Source organism: Engraulis encrasicolus, chromosome 10 (assembly GCF_034702125.1).
Source record: "Engraulis encrasicolus isolate BLACKSEA-1 chromosome 10, IST_EnEncr_1.0, whole genome shotgun sequence".
NCBI classification, from domain to species: domain Eukaryota; kingdom Metazoa; phylum Chordata; class Actinopteri; order Clupeiformes; family Engraulidae; genus Engraulis; species Engraulis encrasicolus.
In genome coordinates, this window is record NC_085866.1 from 53,809,229 (window position 1) to 53,824,016 (window position 14,788).

The 14,788-nt window shown below is 43.6% G+C and overlaps 1 protein-coding gene across 1 annotated transcript; it reads right to left on the reverse strand.

Moving 5' to 3' along the window:
- Window positions 1–3,102: 3,102 nt before the first annotated feature.
- atp6ap1lb (ATPase H+ transporting accessory protein 1 like b) lies at window positions 3,103–14,642 on the reverse strand. The gene is made up of 7 exons (XM_063207717.1): window positions 14,535–14,642; window positions 10,627–10,667; window positions 9,376–9,461; window positions 6,346–6,587; window positions 5,806–5,856; window positions 5,400–5,643; window positions 3,103–4,862 (listed from the first exon to the last, which is right to left on the reverse strand). Exons 1-7 carry the CDS (start codon window positions 14,633–14,635, stop codon window positions 4,626–4,628), a joined length of 1,002 nt encoding a protein of 333 aa, XP_063063787.1. The 5' UTR covers window positions 14,636–14,642; the 3' UTR covers window positions 3,103–4,625.
- Window positions 14,643–14,788: the final 146 nt, after the last annotated feature.

The window sequence follows — 14,788 nt, forward strand, 5'->3', positions numbered from 1 at the left end:
ATACTTTACAGACTGTCAAGGGACCAAGTCACAAAGTTCAAGCGTCACCAATATGTTGTCCCAGGCTCTCTTAAAGCTGACGTCCTGAGGGGTGTCCATGAGGATGCTGGTCATCAGGGCCAGTTCAGAAGTCTTGGGCTTGCCAGGCAGCGGTTCTTTTGGCTCAGTCTCGATAGGGATGTGAGAGACCATGTCCGCAATTGCAAACGTTGCATTGTCAGCAAGACAGCTGAACCTGTTGACAGGGCCCCCCTGGAAAGCATTACTTCTACCAGGCCACTCCAACTGGTCTGTATCGACTTCTGGTCGGCTGAAGATTCTCACAACAAATCTGTTGACGTTTTGGTCATAACTGACCATTTTACCAGATTAGCCCAAGCTTTTGCCTGCCGAGACCAATCAGCCAAGCAGGTAGCGAAAAGTCCTCTGGGAGAAATATTTCTGTGTGTATGGACTCCAGAGAGGATCCACAGCGACCAAGGACCAAGCTTGAGAGCGGAGCTGGTCGCAGTGCTTTTACAGCTGTCTGGGGTGCGCAAGTCTCACACCACCCCATACCACCCCATGGGAAATGGCAGTGTGGAACGTTTTAATAGAACTCTTGGCAACATGATCCGCGCACCCTTACCCCAGACAACAAAGTCACTTGGCCAAGACGACTTCAGATCACTGACATTCATGTACAACAGCACAGTTCATGAGACGACAGGGTATGCCCCTTTTTTATTTAATGTTCGGACGTACTCCACGCTTGCCTGTTGATGTGCTGTTTCGTACAGTCTTGAACGATCCTGATGTAGTCAGTTACGACAAGTATGTTGCGTCCCTAGAGAAAAGATCTGAAGGACGCCATGTTGATAGCACAGGAACATGCCAAAAAAGAACAACAACGTCACACAGTGCTCTACAACAGACGGGGTGAAAGGCCCAACCATTGCTGTAGGTGACCGTGTACTTGTTGCAAACAAGAGAGAAAGAGGGAAAGAGAAAGGTGGCGGATCGATGGGAATCAACCATCTACACTGTTGTAAACATAAATAGTGACACTCACACTTACAAAAATTCAGGACACGATCACTGGACAGGAGAGGGAGTCGTCCACCGTAACCTGTTGATGCTGGTGAATTTCCTGCCCGTGGGTGGCACAAGCACTCCTGATTCCTCACCCTCTCCTCAGTTCTCAGATTCACATGGGGCCTCATCTGCTGTAGAGAACAATAGCGAACATGCTGAATATCCTGGCCATGACTCTACTCTGGAACTTCAGGCGCACAGCGACAGTGCGCAGCAGTCGACTGTCCCAGAGCCGACAAACAGTGCGAGAAGAACTGTCGAATGGATTGCTCAGTCGCCCTTCCCGGAGAGCTCGCATGGGAGATCAGAGAGTGGAGGAGTCTCTAGTGACATGGAGTTGAGTGTGGACTGCACAGAAGATCAGTCTGTTGGCCCCATCTATACACCGGCACCTGACACTGGCAACACTGTTGCTACCGGTGACTCAAGAAAAATGTCCATTAGTTGTGGCTCAGATGCAGAGACGTTCACGCACACACACAATGACAGGGAGTCAGTAACAACGCACAGGTCCGATGTTAGTCACACACAGAGTGACACAGTAGCTTCAGGTCCGTTGTCTAACAATCCCAGTTTCCCCACACGGCTGAGATCTAGGTTTGGTCGTATTATCAAACCAGTTAACAGACTGATACAGACAATGTCACGACAGGCCATTTCTCACACACCCATTAGTGCAGACCATTTCTAGGTCCTCCGTAGCTTAGTTTTCCCCACTGTGGATTATGACCTCTATGTCTTATTCCACTTCTTTTTTTGTTTTGTTTTGTAGTGGCCTTGGAGAAACAGAGGGGGTGGGTCTTGTGGGGTGTAGAAGGCACCCTGCTGCCAGTTGATTGGTGGGATTCTTTAATCTTCCTCCATGTCATCCTGTTTGGATACCTTGTGGTTGGCTGCCGTAATTTTTGGCGACCCTCCTTATAGTGTGTAGATTTCCCTCTGCATGTACTTTATGGCTGCTGCTCTAATTTGGCAAAATTCAGGGGAGGTGGGTGTAACAGAGTTGAAAATGCTGTTTAGAAATATATAGTTTTTATGAGTTTTGCCATTATTGAGCAGAATATTGTTCGTTGGAGACACCTTGTGGCACTTCGGAGAACTGCAGGTCTGTTGCGTTTTGACCCTCTGGGGTTCCCGTAGCCGAGTCAGAAAAGCGATTCCCTGGCTCGGGTAAGTTTACTAATTAATGTGCTCTGTTTTCAATTATTGTTTCCTCTTTGTAAAATGCAATGTAAACTGTGTACTTGATGTATCTTATTAATGATGTAATTGTGTACACGCTGTGGGGATATGCAGGAAATGTACTAAGTTGTAAAGAAAGTTATTATATTTTCTATTAACCACGAGGATCTTTTGGGGGATTAGCATCTTCCTACACCTGCAGTAGATGCGTTAGCATAGTGTTCGTTTTGTGGATGAATTATGCAAGTATGCATGAGAATTCACATCATATTTACCTCTACGATGTATCACTGTTATATGGGACTGTATATGCATGTATTCCGGTGGCATGGTACTATTAGAATTCGAATGTTTGATCGGTTTTCCGAACCGCAATGATTCCATGCCTGAGCATTCTGCTTGCCTCTCTCCCTCTCTGGAACTATGACGTTGCATACGGTCCTTCGTGAAACTGAATGTTACTTTTATTTTTATTGTACAGATGCTGCAGTAATGCCATTTTCTCTGTCAAAGGTGTGTCTCCAGTTGTGAATTGTATTTTGTTTCATTTCTGTTAAATTGTTGGAGTCAGAAAAGCGATTCCCTGGCTCGGATGCTGCAGTAATGCCATTTTCTCTGTCAAAGGAAATAAACTGCCGTCCAAAGAAAGTCCGCCTCCTGTGCCTGCTTGAGTCCGTTACACATCTGCATGCAGCAGCATGGATCTGGATGCCTTCCCTTTCAGCCCTGCTGTTGGTGTGGTGTTTCAACAAACAGATAGTGTTAATAATGAATCCCTGACTCAGAACAAATAAAATCACAACATGACAAATTATGTGATCATAATTTATTGTTTTAAACTACATCAATTGGTCCTCAGGAAACGTCCACAAGTGCTTTTAGGTTTTTGTATGATTCCATCATGACCAAATGTACACATTGCACATATCTCTACCATGAGTATCGAAACTGCCATGTTTTACAACTTTTTATTTCTAGTTATTGCCATGCTGTGGTATAGTGTAATAAGATGTTGCTGATGTTATCACTGCAGCTATAGGGTGTATTGGAGTATGATAATAAAGGTATTGATCTCTGTGTATTACTGAACAACATTCCTCAAATTTGAGCTCTTTACAGTTAGATTGAATTCGTTGTAAATGCTCCTTTACTAGATAATACTACAAGACATAATAATTTTTCTTTTTATGTGACATAAAGAAAATTAATCATCCATAGTCCAAGTTTTAAAAAACAGAAATCTACTAGACTGACACAATGTGATAATACTGATTACAAAACAAATGTCATACAGTATATTTGTCATTTTCACAATTATCAATTGCAAAAATGGTTCAGTACATATTTCTGAATTGTATATTTAGATTTTATGCATGGATTTCAAGCTAGATTTTTTTCTATGTGTACGGCATTTTCTGTAGGATATGTCAGGATTACTTCCATGTTACGTATGTATGGATTTTGGATTATATAAAAAGACCCCATCACACTAGGCAAATACTGTACACATATGTTTTTACAGTGTTGTACTTTCTTGTACTCTCAGTTGTTTGCCATTGCTGGCAAACGCCACTTTGGCAGTCGAAACACAGTATATATAGATATATTTATATTATTATTATTTTTAAATTGGCAGATCAGCAAGACCCATGGCCCATGGACTTGACTTATGAATGTTATTGTGACTTTGTGAGATACAAAAAGAACCCCCCCACCCCACTTGTCTAGGCAATCTCCGTCCATCCTAATCACAGTTATCTCTGTTGACTGGCAGTCCGTGTCCATGATGTGTCCATCTTCCTGCCAGGTCACAGTTCCTGTCACTGACAGTTTTATTCCACTCTCCTTCCTTTCGTCTTGTTGCTTTTTCGTCGTCTCCCTTTTTTTGTATTGTAAAATCCCATTTTCCCCGCAGAAAATCGTCGTGCTTTTGTAATAATGCCAGAGTGCCAGTCTGCTGAAAGGCCATTTTGCACATTATCCCCTCCCGGCATGGCATATGTTTTGTCTGTGACCCAGGAAGGCAGCAGAGTCCTTGTGATTAGGCTGAGATTAAACACCTAATGGAACGGACGGACAGGGAGGATGATGACAGCGTGATTGGTTGAATCAGGAGGAGGGCCCGTTGGCTCATGGGAGATGGGGGATTTGTTTAAAAGACACTGCTGCCCTCCCGTCCCGTCTGGGACAATCTTGTCCTGTGCTCCGTACGTAACACCCACACTGAAACACCATGGGTAACCTGTAAAGTGCAATTCTGGAGGGGGGCGAGGGCAGGGTGGGTTTGGTAGAGGTTGGGTAAGAAGGTTAGGAGTAGGTTAGGAGAAGGTTAGGGCTAGGTTAGGGGTAGGGTTTGGGGTTGTAGTCCTTCAGAGGCTGTTCTTGTCCGGGTGCTCTGACTCGGGGCTGCGGGGGAAGTAGACTGTGGCTTTGTGCTCTTCGTAACGGTCGATGTGCTTGAGGTGCACCACCATGTGCAGTGCGTAGGCCAGCACCAGCAGCAGGATCAGCGAGGTGATAAGGCCCATCAGGATGGCTGGGGTGAAGAAGGTGGCGCAGTCCGAGGCAGAGGCAAACTTGTTGGATTGAACGTTGAAGGCCTGGATCTGTGAATTGACAAAAAAAAACATGAAAGAGGGTCTGAGTGATTTGATGCCAGAATTCATTTTTTTGATTTTACATTTAAAAATAAACTGCCGGGTTTTTTTCTCAATTACAAATTCAGCGATTCGATAGTGACAGAAATGTTGTGCTTTGCTTACTGCAAAGTTCAGGTGAAACAATGACCAAGACCAAGTTTCCAGATAATATGCAATGATTTGAAGTTATTAACTGGAATAATAGGATGGATTTCACAATATTATGTATTTTTATATACTATTTAATACAGTTTTCCATAAAAAATAATATGTACGTGTAGTTGTATATGATGATGTAAACAGTATTAGACAGCAAAAAAAGAAACAACATAGCAAAGAACATGTTAGAATCAAAACAATGCTTTCCACAAGAACATTGAAACAGAAATGAAAGCGTAACAGTTTTGCAGCCGCATGTCTCTTAGTTCCTTGCTTGACGTGAGCCGAGTGAGTGTCTTGTCTGTCATAGCCGCCTGCCTGCCTGGCTGCCTGCCTGTCACCCACCTGGAAGTCTGTGAATGTGATGTGCCAGTTTGCCGAGCTGTCAGTGTAGGAGCTGGGCACCAGCAGAGTGTCATATTTCTGTAAGCTGCTGACGTGCTGGCAGTGGTAGGAGTAGGTGGCCGGGGCGTACACCTCGGTGGCGTTGAACACGGCCTCGTGCGTCCAGTTGTAGTGGATGTGGACACTGTCCAGGGTGAACCAGTTCTGTCCGGCCGACTCGTAGAAAGTGTTGGACATGTGAAGCCTGTTGACGAGTGGAGAGAGAGAGAGAGAGAGAGAGAGAGAGAGAGAGAGAGAGAGAGAGAGAGAGAGAGAGAGATAGACAGTCATAATGTCAACTGTTACAGCCGAATGCCTGCGTAGTGATAATTTAATGCCTTTTGACAACTGAGTGCTGAGTATTTACTTGATGACAAGTCCTCTTATGTCCTCCACATCTCCAAGGTGTAGTGACAATCTATTGGGAAAGAAAACAAAAACATCTGGATTACCACTCCATCCTCACAGAGCAAATATTTGTGAATAAAAGCATGCATGAATGAATGTACAATAAAAGCCCAGTAAAGTCTCCATTAGTCTTGGCTAAGTTATCATCACTACATAGCCCGTATAGAGAAGATAGAAACTACGGAGATAAGTCTAAAGCCTATTATTACCGGATTTAGGACAATGGCCTATTGAAGCCCCCCCATAGCTGATGGAACACAAGAGAGGTTACCATTACAAACAAAGTGTGTGTGTATGTGTGTGTGTGTGTGTGTGTGTGTGTGTGTGTGTGTGTGTGTGTGTGTGTGTGTGTGTGTGTGTGTGTGTGTGTGTGTGTGTTTGTCCGTGTGTATGAAGTATGTGTGTTTTGAAACTAAGTCTCAAGGGTTAATCCTACAAAAGCGCACACATAAATAAAAAGCCCAGTCATTCATTCATTCAGCAGCACAACAGCACATACGTTGCTTTCTCCTTGGAGCAGACGGAGCCCTTGGTCTCCACGGAGGCGTTGGGCCCAAACACCCTCTCGGTCAGGTCCAGGAAGGTGTGGTTTCTGTAGCGGATGGCCAGGCGCTTGGCCTTGAAGAGGATGCATATCTTGCCATTGTAGGCAACGGTCAGCGGAGAGTAGGGCCCGGAGCTGGTGGACTGCAGCAGCTTCCGCTTGGTCCGCGGCTGGGCGTGTAGGTGCCACCCATAAGGCTAAGTTTAGCAAAGACAAAAACACGCACATCTATCTCAAACAGGGCTCTAAATAAACACCAGACAACCGGCCAAATGCTGGTAAAATTTTTGTTCGGCTGGTAGAAAATACCAACTTACAAGCCGCTTTGACCCATTATTGAGTGTGTGTTTGGCTAGTAAGATTGACACCTACAAGCCATTTTGGCTGGTGATGAAAAAAGGTTTATTTAGAGGCCTGGTCTCAAAAATGGGTGCTGCTGGACTAGCAGTCAAAATAAATAAATAAGGTCTGCAGCACCAAGCTCACATTTCTCGTCTTTAATGTGTAATGTTTCGGGCAGCATACATATGTTTTGCCACCCATAAGGCTGCCAGGGACAGCAGAGTAGGGGACCAATGTGGCTCAAGTAAACAGTACACTTCAACATATCCAAGAAGCATAGTGAATTATTTTGCACAGTAGGTTTTGCACAGTAAATTAGTGTTCTCTGTGTGTGTGTGTGTGTGTGTGTGTGTGTGTGTGTGTGTGTGTGTGTGTGTGTGTGTGTGTGTGTGTGTGTGTGTGTGTGTGTGTGTGTGTGTGTGTGTGTGTGTGTGTGGTGATTTTATATGTAATGGAGGGGGTGCAGTTGTGTGTGTGTGTGTGTGTGTGTGTGTGTGTGTGTGTGTGTGTGTGTGTGTGTGTGTGTGTGTGTGTGTGTGTGTGTGTGTGTGTGAGGGAGGGAGGTGGGTTGGCAGTTGACTATGTGTGTATGGGGGGGGGGGGGGCTATAGTACATGTTTTATCAAATTGATTAATTAGTGGATGAATGAACAAGTGACTGTACATTAATATAGGATTAGGTATGTGTATGTATATTGCCTGTCTTCTTAGATTAAATGAATGGCTTGGATGAATGGATAGGTTGTATTTTAAAACAACAATAAAAACAGTTTTTTTATATTTTACTTTAAAAGCCCTTCTAGGGACGGGCATTGGAAATTAGCCTATGGCTACAAATGCTATGATACTTATCTGTTAGGTTGTTGTACAGCCTACATGATGTGTATTTGTCCCTACTCAAATAAACCATAACTGAACTGCAATTATGCAGTGTTGGACAAACCGATGGAAACCATATACTACTGTATGTTGTAGAATATTTAAACTGAATTCAACTTAAATTTGAAATCCTACTGTCTCCGCGTTGAATAAGGCTGCCAGGGACAGGGGGGCAATTGTGGCTCAAGAAAACAATGTAAATTTACGCTTTACCCTACATTTTATGGTATTAACTACTATCCACAGTATATGGAACTGGACCATATAATGTATGAAGCATAGTTCATCTAATTTCAACTTCAAATTCAAGTCTCTAAGTGTTGAACACTCATACTGTCAGGACAGAGGGGGAAATGTGGATTAAGTGAATATGTGCTAAAAGCATCCCAGAAGTGTCTTGTTCAGTAATATTTGCAGTGTTCATTTAACGCTACGATGAACGGGACCATATATGTTGGAATGGTTAAACTAAATTCAAAGTACATTCAATTAAACTCTCTACAGTAAGTGTTGAACACTAAGGTTACCAAGGGGCAGGAGAGGGGGGTCACGTAGACAGTATACTACAAAAAAAAAACATCCCACAACCATCATACACATTTTGCAGTGGAACTTCAACACTAAATTGAATGCTTCAACTGGTGGGGTGCATCCCAGAAGCATCTTACACAGTAATGTCTGTAGTGTTAACTCAACACTACAAAGAATGGGAGCACATACACTGTATTACCAAAAGTATTTGCTAAGCTGCCTTGATTCACATATGAACTTAACTGCCATCTCAGTCCAAACCCATAGGGTTCAATATGACCACAAGTGCACAAAGCTAGGTCCATAAAGGCATGGATGTCATGACAGAGTATGGTATGGATGAACGTAACTGGCCTGCACAGAGTCAGAACCCAATAGAACCAGAATCCAATAGAACACATTTGGGATGAACTAAAGCAGAGACTGAGTGCCAGGCCTTCCCCGACCAACACCAGCGTGTGACCAATGCGATTGTCAAAAATGTCTAAATACACTCCTCAACCTTACCCACAGCCTGCCCATGTGAGTTGACGTATTAACTGCAAAATGTGGACCAATATATTATTGAACCCTATAGTAAGGAATAGGATGTCAATTCAGGTTATATGTGAGTCAAGGCAGGTTAGCAAATACTTTTGGTAAGATAATGTATGTTAGAGTAGTTCAACGAAATTCAAATTCAAATATGAGGTGAACACTCCTAAGCCAATCAGGGAGGGGGAAAGGTGGTTCAAGAAAACAGTGCACAATAGCGTCTAGAAGCATCTTACATAGTCTGCTTTGCAGTGAACGGGGCCATACTATGCTCAAGAATTGCGTTATCAACTCTGAGTGCCCATGTGCCAGACCAGATACCAGTACCAGTACATCTTGCACTACTGTATGTGCAGGCTTGTTTTTTATTTTGGATGAACGATGTAAGGCCCACCACAGTATAGAAAATCCCCTGTTGACATGACATCATCTGGGCCTGGGAACAAAGGGATGTACAGTATGTAGCTTATGCCATTTCTTTTCGGCTACTGTGCAACAATAGACAGGAGTTGGGGATGTACGTAGCGTGCGTACATATTTCATGGCTTTTTTGAGAACTATTCTTGTGTGTGTGTGTGTGTGTGTGTGTGTGTGTGTGTGTGTGTGTGTGTGTGTGTGTGTGTGTGTGTGTGTGTGTGTGTGTGTGCGTGTGTGTGTGTGTGCAAGGTCACATTGTGGCTATCAGTGAAAATGCTTTACCTGCAGTATTCTTCTGAGCGGATTCTCAGCTGCAGGCATATAACTGCCCTCGTGTGAGGCACTTGGATTCTCTACGCCCACTCCATCTGCATTCGGAATCATGGGAGACAGAGAGAGAGAGAGAGAGAGAGAGAGAGAGAGAGAGAGAGAGAGAGATAGAGAGAGAGAGAGAGAGGGATGGGGCGTCGGATGAGCTCCACGATGCCACCACCACCACTACAGCAGCACATGGAGTTACTGTATTATTTTTAGGGATGTTCTCTCTCTCTCTCTCTCTCTCTCTCTCTCTCTCTCACACACACACACACACACACACACACACACACACACACACACACACACACACACACACACACACACACACACACACACACACACACACACACACACACACACACACACACACACACACACACACACACACACACACACACACATTCCGGCTGTCTCTTAGCAAAACAACCTGGTCTGCGTTTCCTTTGATAGCCCCTATGCATATCTGGAGCTGTGTGGGGCTCGTAAAACATTATGTGCGGGGGACATAAAGTAACGGTGGCGCTGGTGGTGGTAATTCCCGCTTGGATGATGGTTCCATGTGCATGCATGAGAGTGAGATCTGTGTGCCCTTGTCACAGTGCTACAGCGCAGGGGCCTGATGGGTTATCTCATTACTGAGAGAGGTATCGGGAGGTGAGCAAGGTGTGAGGTTGTGACAACACAAATAGTCTTTGGGGTTAAGAGACCGCGTGCGTTCACATGAGGACTATGATTCATCAGAACTTTCACGTAGACACATTTAGAACAAATCATGTCATGGCTAAGTGAGCTCATCCGCACACTCATACACACAGGAGTGGTTTTTTGAAAAGAGCTTGTTTACGATCTCTGTGTAGGAGGCGGCGTGGACTGAGTGCTGCCTGACAGCAAGAGAATATCCTTTTAAAACAGCATGCTTTATTTCGAAAATCATGTAATATAAGTGAAGAGTTTGTTGCAAAACGTTGTATATCCATTTTGGAGAATGTTGGGAAATAGACATTTTTGTATTCCATTGCAATACATTGCAAAAATACATTTATAAAGGTTTAAAAAGTATGTTCTCACAATATTTGAATGGCAAGAATTCACACATATGTGATAGGACTTCTGAACAGTCCTTTCCAATATTAAAATGCAGAAGTCAAAAATGGTGGATACACCATTTTGCAACGAAACTCTTCTAGTGATTTTCTCAGGAAACTTGTTACTGACCTGTTCTGATACGGATAGCTTGATACTGGGGGACCTCTGAACTGTATAAGACACAAAAATGAAGACAGATGTTATATGCTTTTAGTTTGAAAATGACAGTGTAAATTCAGACAGTATGTCTTCTCAAAGCAAATGAAAGGAGTCATAGACTGGCAGACAAGAAAACACAAACCAGGAGCATTTACAGTAAACCTTTGTCTCTAGATATTTTCAGTGAGTGCTCTCAATTGTCTTCTTGTTTACCAGAGTGAGTGAGTGAATGAGTAAGTGTTTTACCACCCATAAGGCTGCCAGGGACAGCAGAGTAGGGGACCAATGTGGCTCAAGTAAACAGTACACTTCAACATATCCAAGAAGCATAGTGAATTATTTTGCACAGTAGGTTTTGCACAGTAAATTAGTGTTCTGTGTGTGTGTGTGTGTGTGTGTGTGTGTGTGTGTGTGTGTGTGTGTGTGTGTGTGTGTGTGTGTGTGTGTGTGTGTGTGTGTGTGTGTGTGTGTGTGTGTGTGTGTGCATGCGCGTGTGTTTGTTTGTTTGTTTGTTTGTTTGTGTGTGTGTGTGTGTGTGTGTGAGAGAGAGAGAGAGAGAGAGAGAGAGAGAGAGAGAGAGAGAGAGAGAGGAAGAGGGAGAAAAAAAGAGAGAGGAGAGAATGGAGAGGGAAAGAGAGAAAGTGTATATACGTGCGTGGCGTGTGCATTCATGCATGCGCGCATATGATTGTGTGTATGAGTAGTACATCACTACATGAATGTGTATATCTGTATCAAAAACAGCCCAAGCCAGCTCTCGTCTCATCCCTTCCCGCCATTCCACCATCTTGCACCCAGCCCAACTAGCCTGTTCGTTCCTTCTCTTCATATGCAGCAACTTCTAAGATTATCCCAAGACAAACCGTTTAAACATCTAATCATAATGAGCTTTGTGGGGGTTATTCTAATACCTGATTAGAAGTCTGACTCTTTGCTTGTTCAGATCAGGAGGAGTTTCAGCGCTCTCTCTGCAGCTCTACCGTGTCTTCTCACGGCTTTGGGGACAGTTAAAACAAGGCCAAGAGAGACCCATGTGCCAAGGTCAGTGGAGGGGTCAGAGGTCAGAGGGGAAGAGAACCCCAAGCAAACGTCCAGTTTACTATCTGGATGCTGCAGTTTGTTGACTACCAAGGGCCAACAACCGTCTCAGTCTTTCTTGTACTTAGTTTAGAGCTCTTTAAACTCCTCCCTACCTTACATAAATCCAATATGGTGGTAGGGCTCTATGGAAGTCCTCCATGCATCTCTTAAAATACCATGGGGCATTATGTACGGTATGTTTATAATGTTCATCATTTTCCTCTTTCCAGAAAACATAAGACCTTCGAAAACAGCCTATGAGGCCTAGTCCAACTGGATGATTGCTCAACTGGCTGATAAGACCAGCACTCGTGATGATACATGATTAATGAAGTCCACGAAGGCTCATCAAGATTTTATCAGTCACAATCTGCATACTACGTACTACCAAGCAAGTCCACCCGCCTCTCCAGCCAAGTAATAACAGCAGCAGTATGATGCCTAGTGGTCCCATGGCTGTGGCGATGGTACACCCTTATAAAATTAGTCCTTGGGCCATTTCTCCCTACAAAAATGTCAATTATTCTAATATTGCATTTATTCTGGAAATGCCGTACGTTCTATACATATTCCTGTCAGCTTTTTGCACCTCTGATTAGATGCTAAATTACATTTCGCTACTATCCTTATATGTGAAATAGCAATAAAATGTAATGTAATGTAATCTAATCTGATTTTTATCTAATCTAATATAGTATCAACAACCTGTTCAACCACAGAAAACATGACACTCGGGTGGGCAGGCACCAATTGCAAGCCAGTGTGAAATAACTCTCTCCCTTTTGTTCTTATGCCAGTTTACTGAGGTCAGCAGCTGAGGACTGCTGCTGGCATTGGTTATGCCTGGACAGAGCCAGTGCTAAGAGCTGAACATAGCATATATGTAATAGACTAAAAAAAACTATACTCTCTCACTATGTCTTCATCTCACTCTGCTAATGTGGTGTGTCGTTAATGCCTTCAATTTTATTTGCCTACAGTACATTTTACAGTGTTGATTCGGCACCTAGAGAGTAGGACCAATGCCACTAGTCTCATGTTTGACTCTTGGAGTGTTGTTTTAACACTGCAAGATCTACTGTAGCTGCACATCTTCCTTTTCCTTTTTTTCCATTCGTATCGTAGCGTAGTGTATGTAGGCCATACGTCTGCAAGTATGTGCTGCCATTAGGCCTATATCCAATAGCAGGTTAGGTAATCCGATGGAATTAAGATTACACACCACAGACTCTTGATGTATTGGCTTTAAAGCACTGGGAACACAGTGTGAAACAACTGACCACAACACTCCTCCCTGGTCAAATGAAGCTTCTACTACTTAGTCATCAGTATAGCATATAGGGGGATATTTGTTTTGTCAGTGTGGAGTGCAAAAAAAGATTTAATCTAATATCTAGATATCCTGATGCCGGTAAAGTGTTGCATCACTGCAACATTATTTACTGATGTGTAATCGCAGACGAGTAATAACAATAACAAAAATTGATCTGCAGTTTTGAACAGGATTGGAGAGGGATTGTTTTTTGCATAACCTGCCCGTCTGAGCCCACCATCTGCTTTCATGTTGATGAAAATGTGTAATCCCTTTTTCAGGTAATTCAAACTAAACCTTTTGAGTTGACTAATCATCTGTCATAAGAGTTTGTTGAAAAAGTCCTGGCTGTCTATTGTACAGACCTGATATTCAGACTTCTGCTCAACATGTAAATGAAAAAGATGTCCAATCTTAAATAAAACAGTCTTAGTAAACACAGGCTTTGCCAGATTTGTACAAGACAAAGAGGACTGCACACACTTTCCAACTAATATTATTTCATAGGAGGCTGGCATGGAAAGATGAATTCAACTGATGACAACATTCTCTGAACCTGAAAAATCACAACTTTGATCAGCAGTCACTTTCACAATGGAAAATGCTTATTAGCAGAAATGAGATGTGTAACAACGTGAGCAATAGGGAATGATTGCCTTTGGTATTTCTTGCAGAAACGGCAAACAAATACACAAAGAAAGCAGCCGGGCAGCAAACATGCCATGAGACACTGTCAATGTTCAGGTGCTGGCTAAGCCCAAGGAACACAAAGAAATAATAAATATTACTGAGTACGGAGCCATACGTCATAGAAAATAGGCATCAAATTATCCATCATTTGTTTTAATCTCGTCCTGAAAAGAGCACTGTCCAGGAATAAAGCAGTGACATCATAAGTGTTTTTCCAAGAGCCCTGATGTTTACCAAAACAACCTATTCCATCAGTCCAGAATGCAGGCCGTCTAAACAGTGCCATTGCAACACATCGCAAGAGTACCATCTATATACACTGAATCCAACAGACACACACACAAGCACTGAATATGATGTCTCTCGTGTCTCTTTGTCATATAGCCATATCACACAATGGGCTTGCAGTTACAGTGAGACACACACAGGGGAGAGACATCCATCCCATTCATTCTATTTCTGGTGGTTGCTCCACTCCTCCTCCTCCTCCCCCCCACTCTCTATGCATATATGGATGAACAATACACATCCGACAATCTCTCACACTTCTTATTTCAAGCATTTTTCCCTCAATCCCTCTGTCTTGCAGGCTTGTTTCCTCATGATCCCAGCCCCACCATGGTAAGAGAAGCATCTACGGTAGCCAGAGAGAGCCCTAGAACTGCACAGCATCACTGCTGGCCATCCGTATAGAAGGCGAGCAGAGCAGAGCAGAGACTGAAATAGGAGCAGCAGCAGCACCAGCAGCAGTGGCGGCAGGCGGCAGGCAGCAGCGGCGGCAGCAGGAGCACCTTACCTTTTGTCCAGGATTGCAGGCACTTGATCAAAGGGCAAGGTTAGTTGCATAAAAACAAAAGACAGGAGTGCAAAAAGGAGAAAAACACTGTGTTTAGCCATTGAGACAATCCAGAGGAGACTGCCAGAGACGAGGTCTGCTTCATAATCTGCTCTGGTAGCATATCCCTAAACCTGAGCCTTGGCTGGGTGACGAGCGGCGGTGACAGCCAATGCGCTCAGCCGGGCTGGGGATAATCGTGCGTCACACACCAC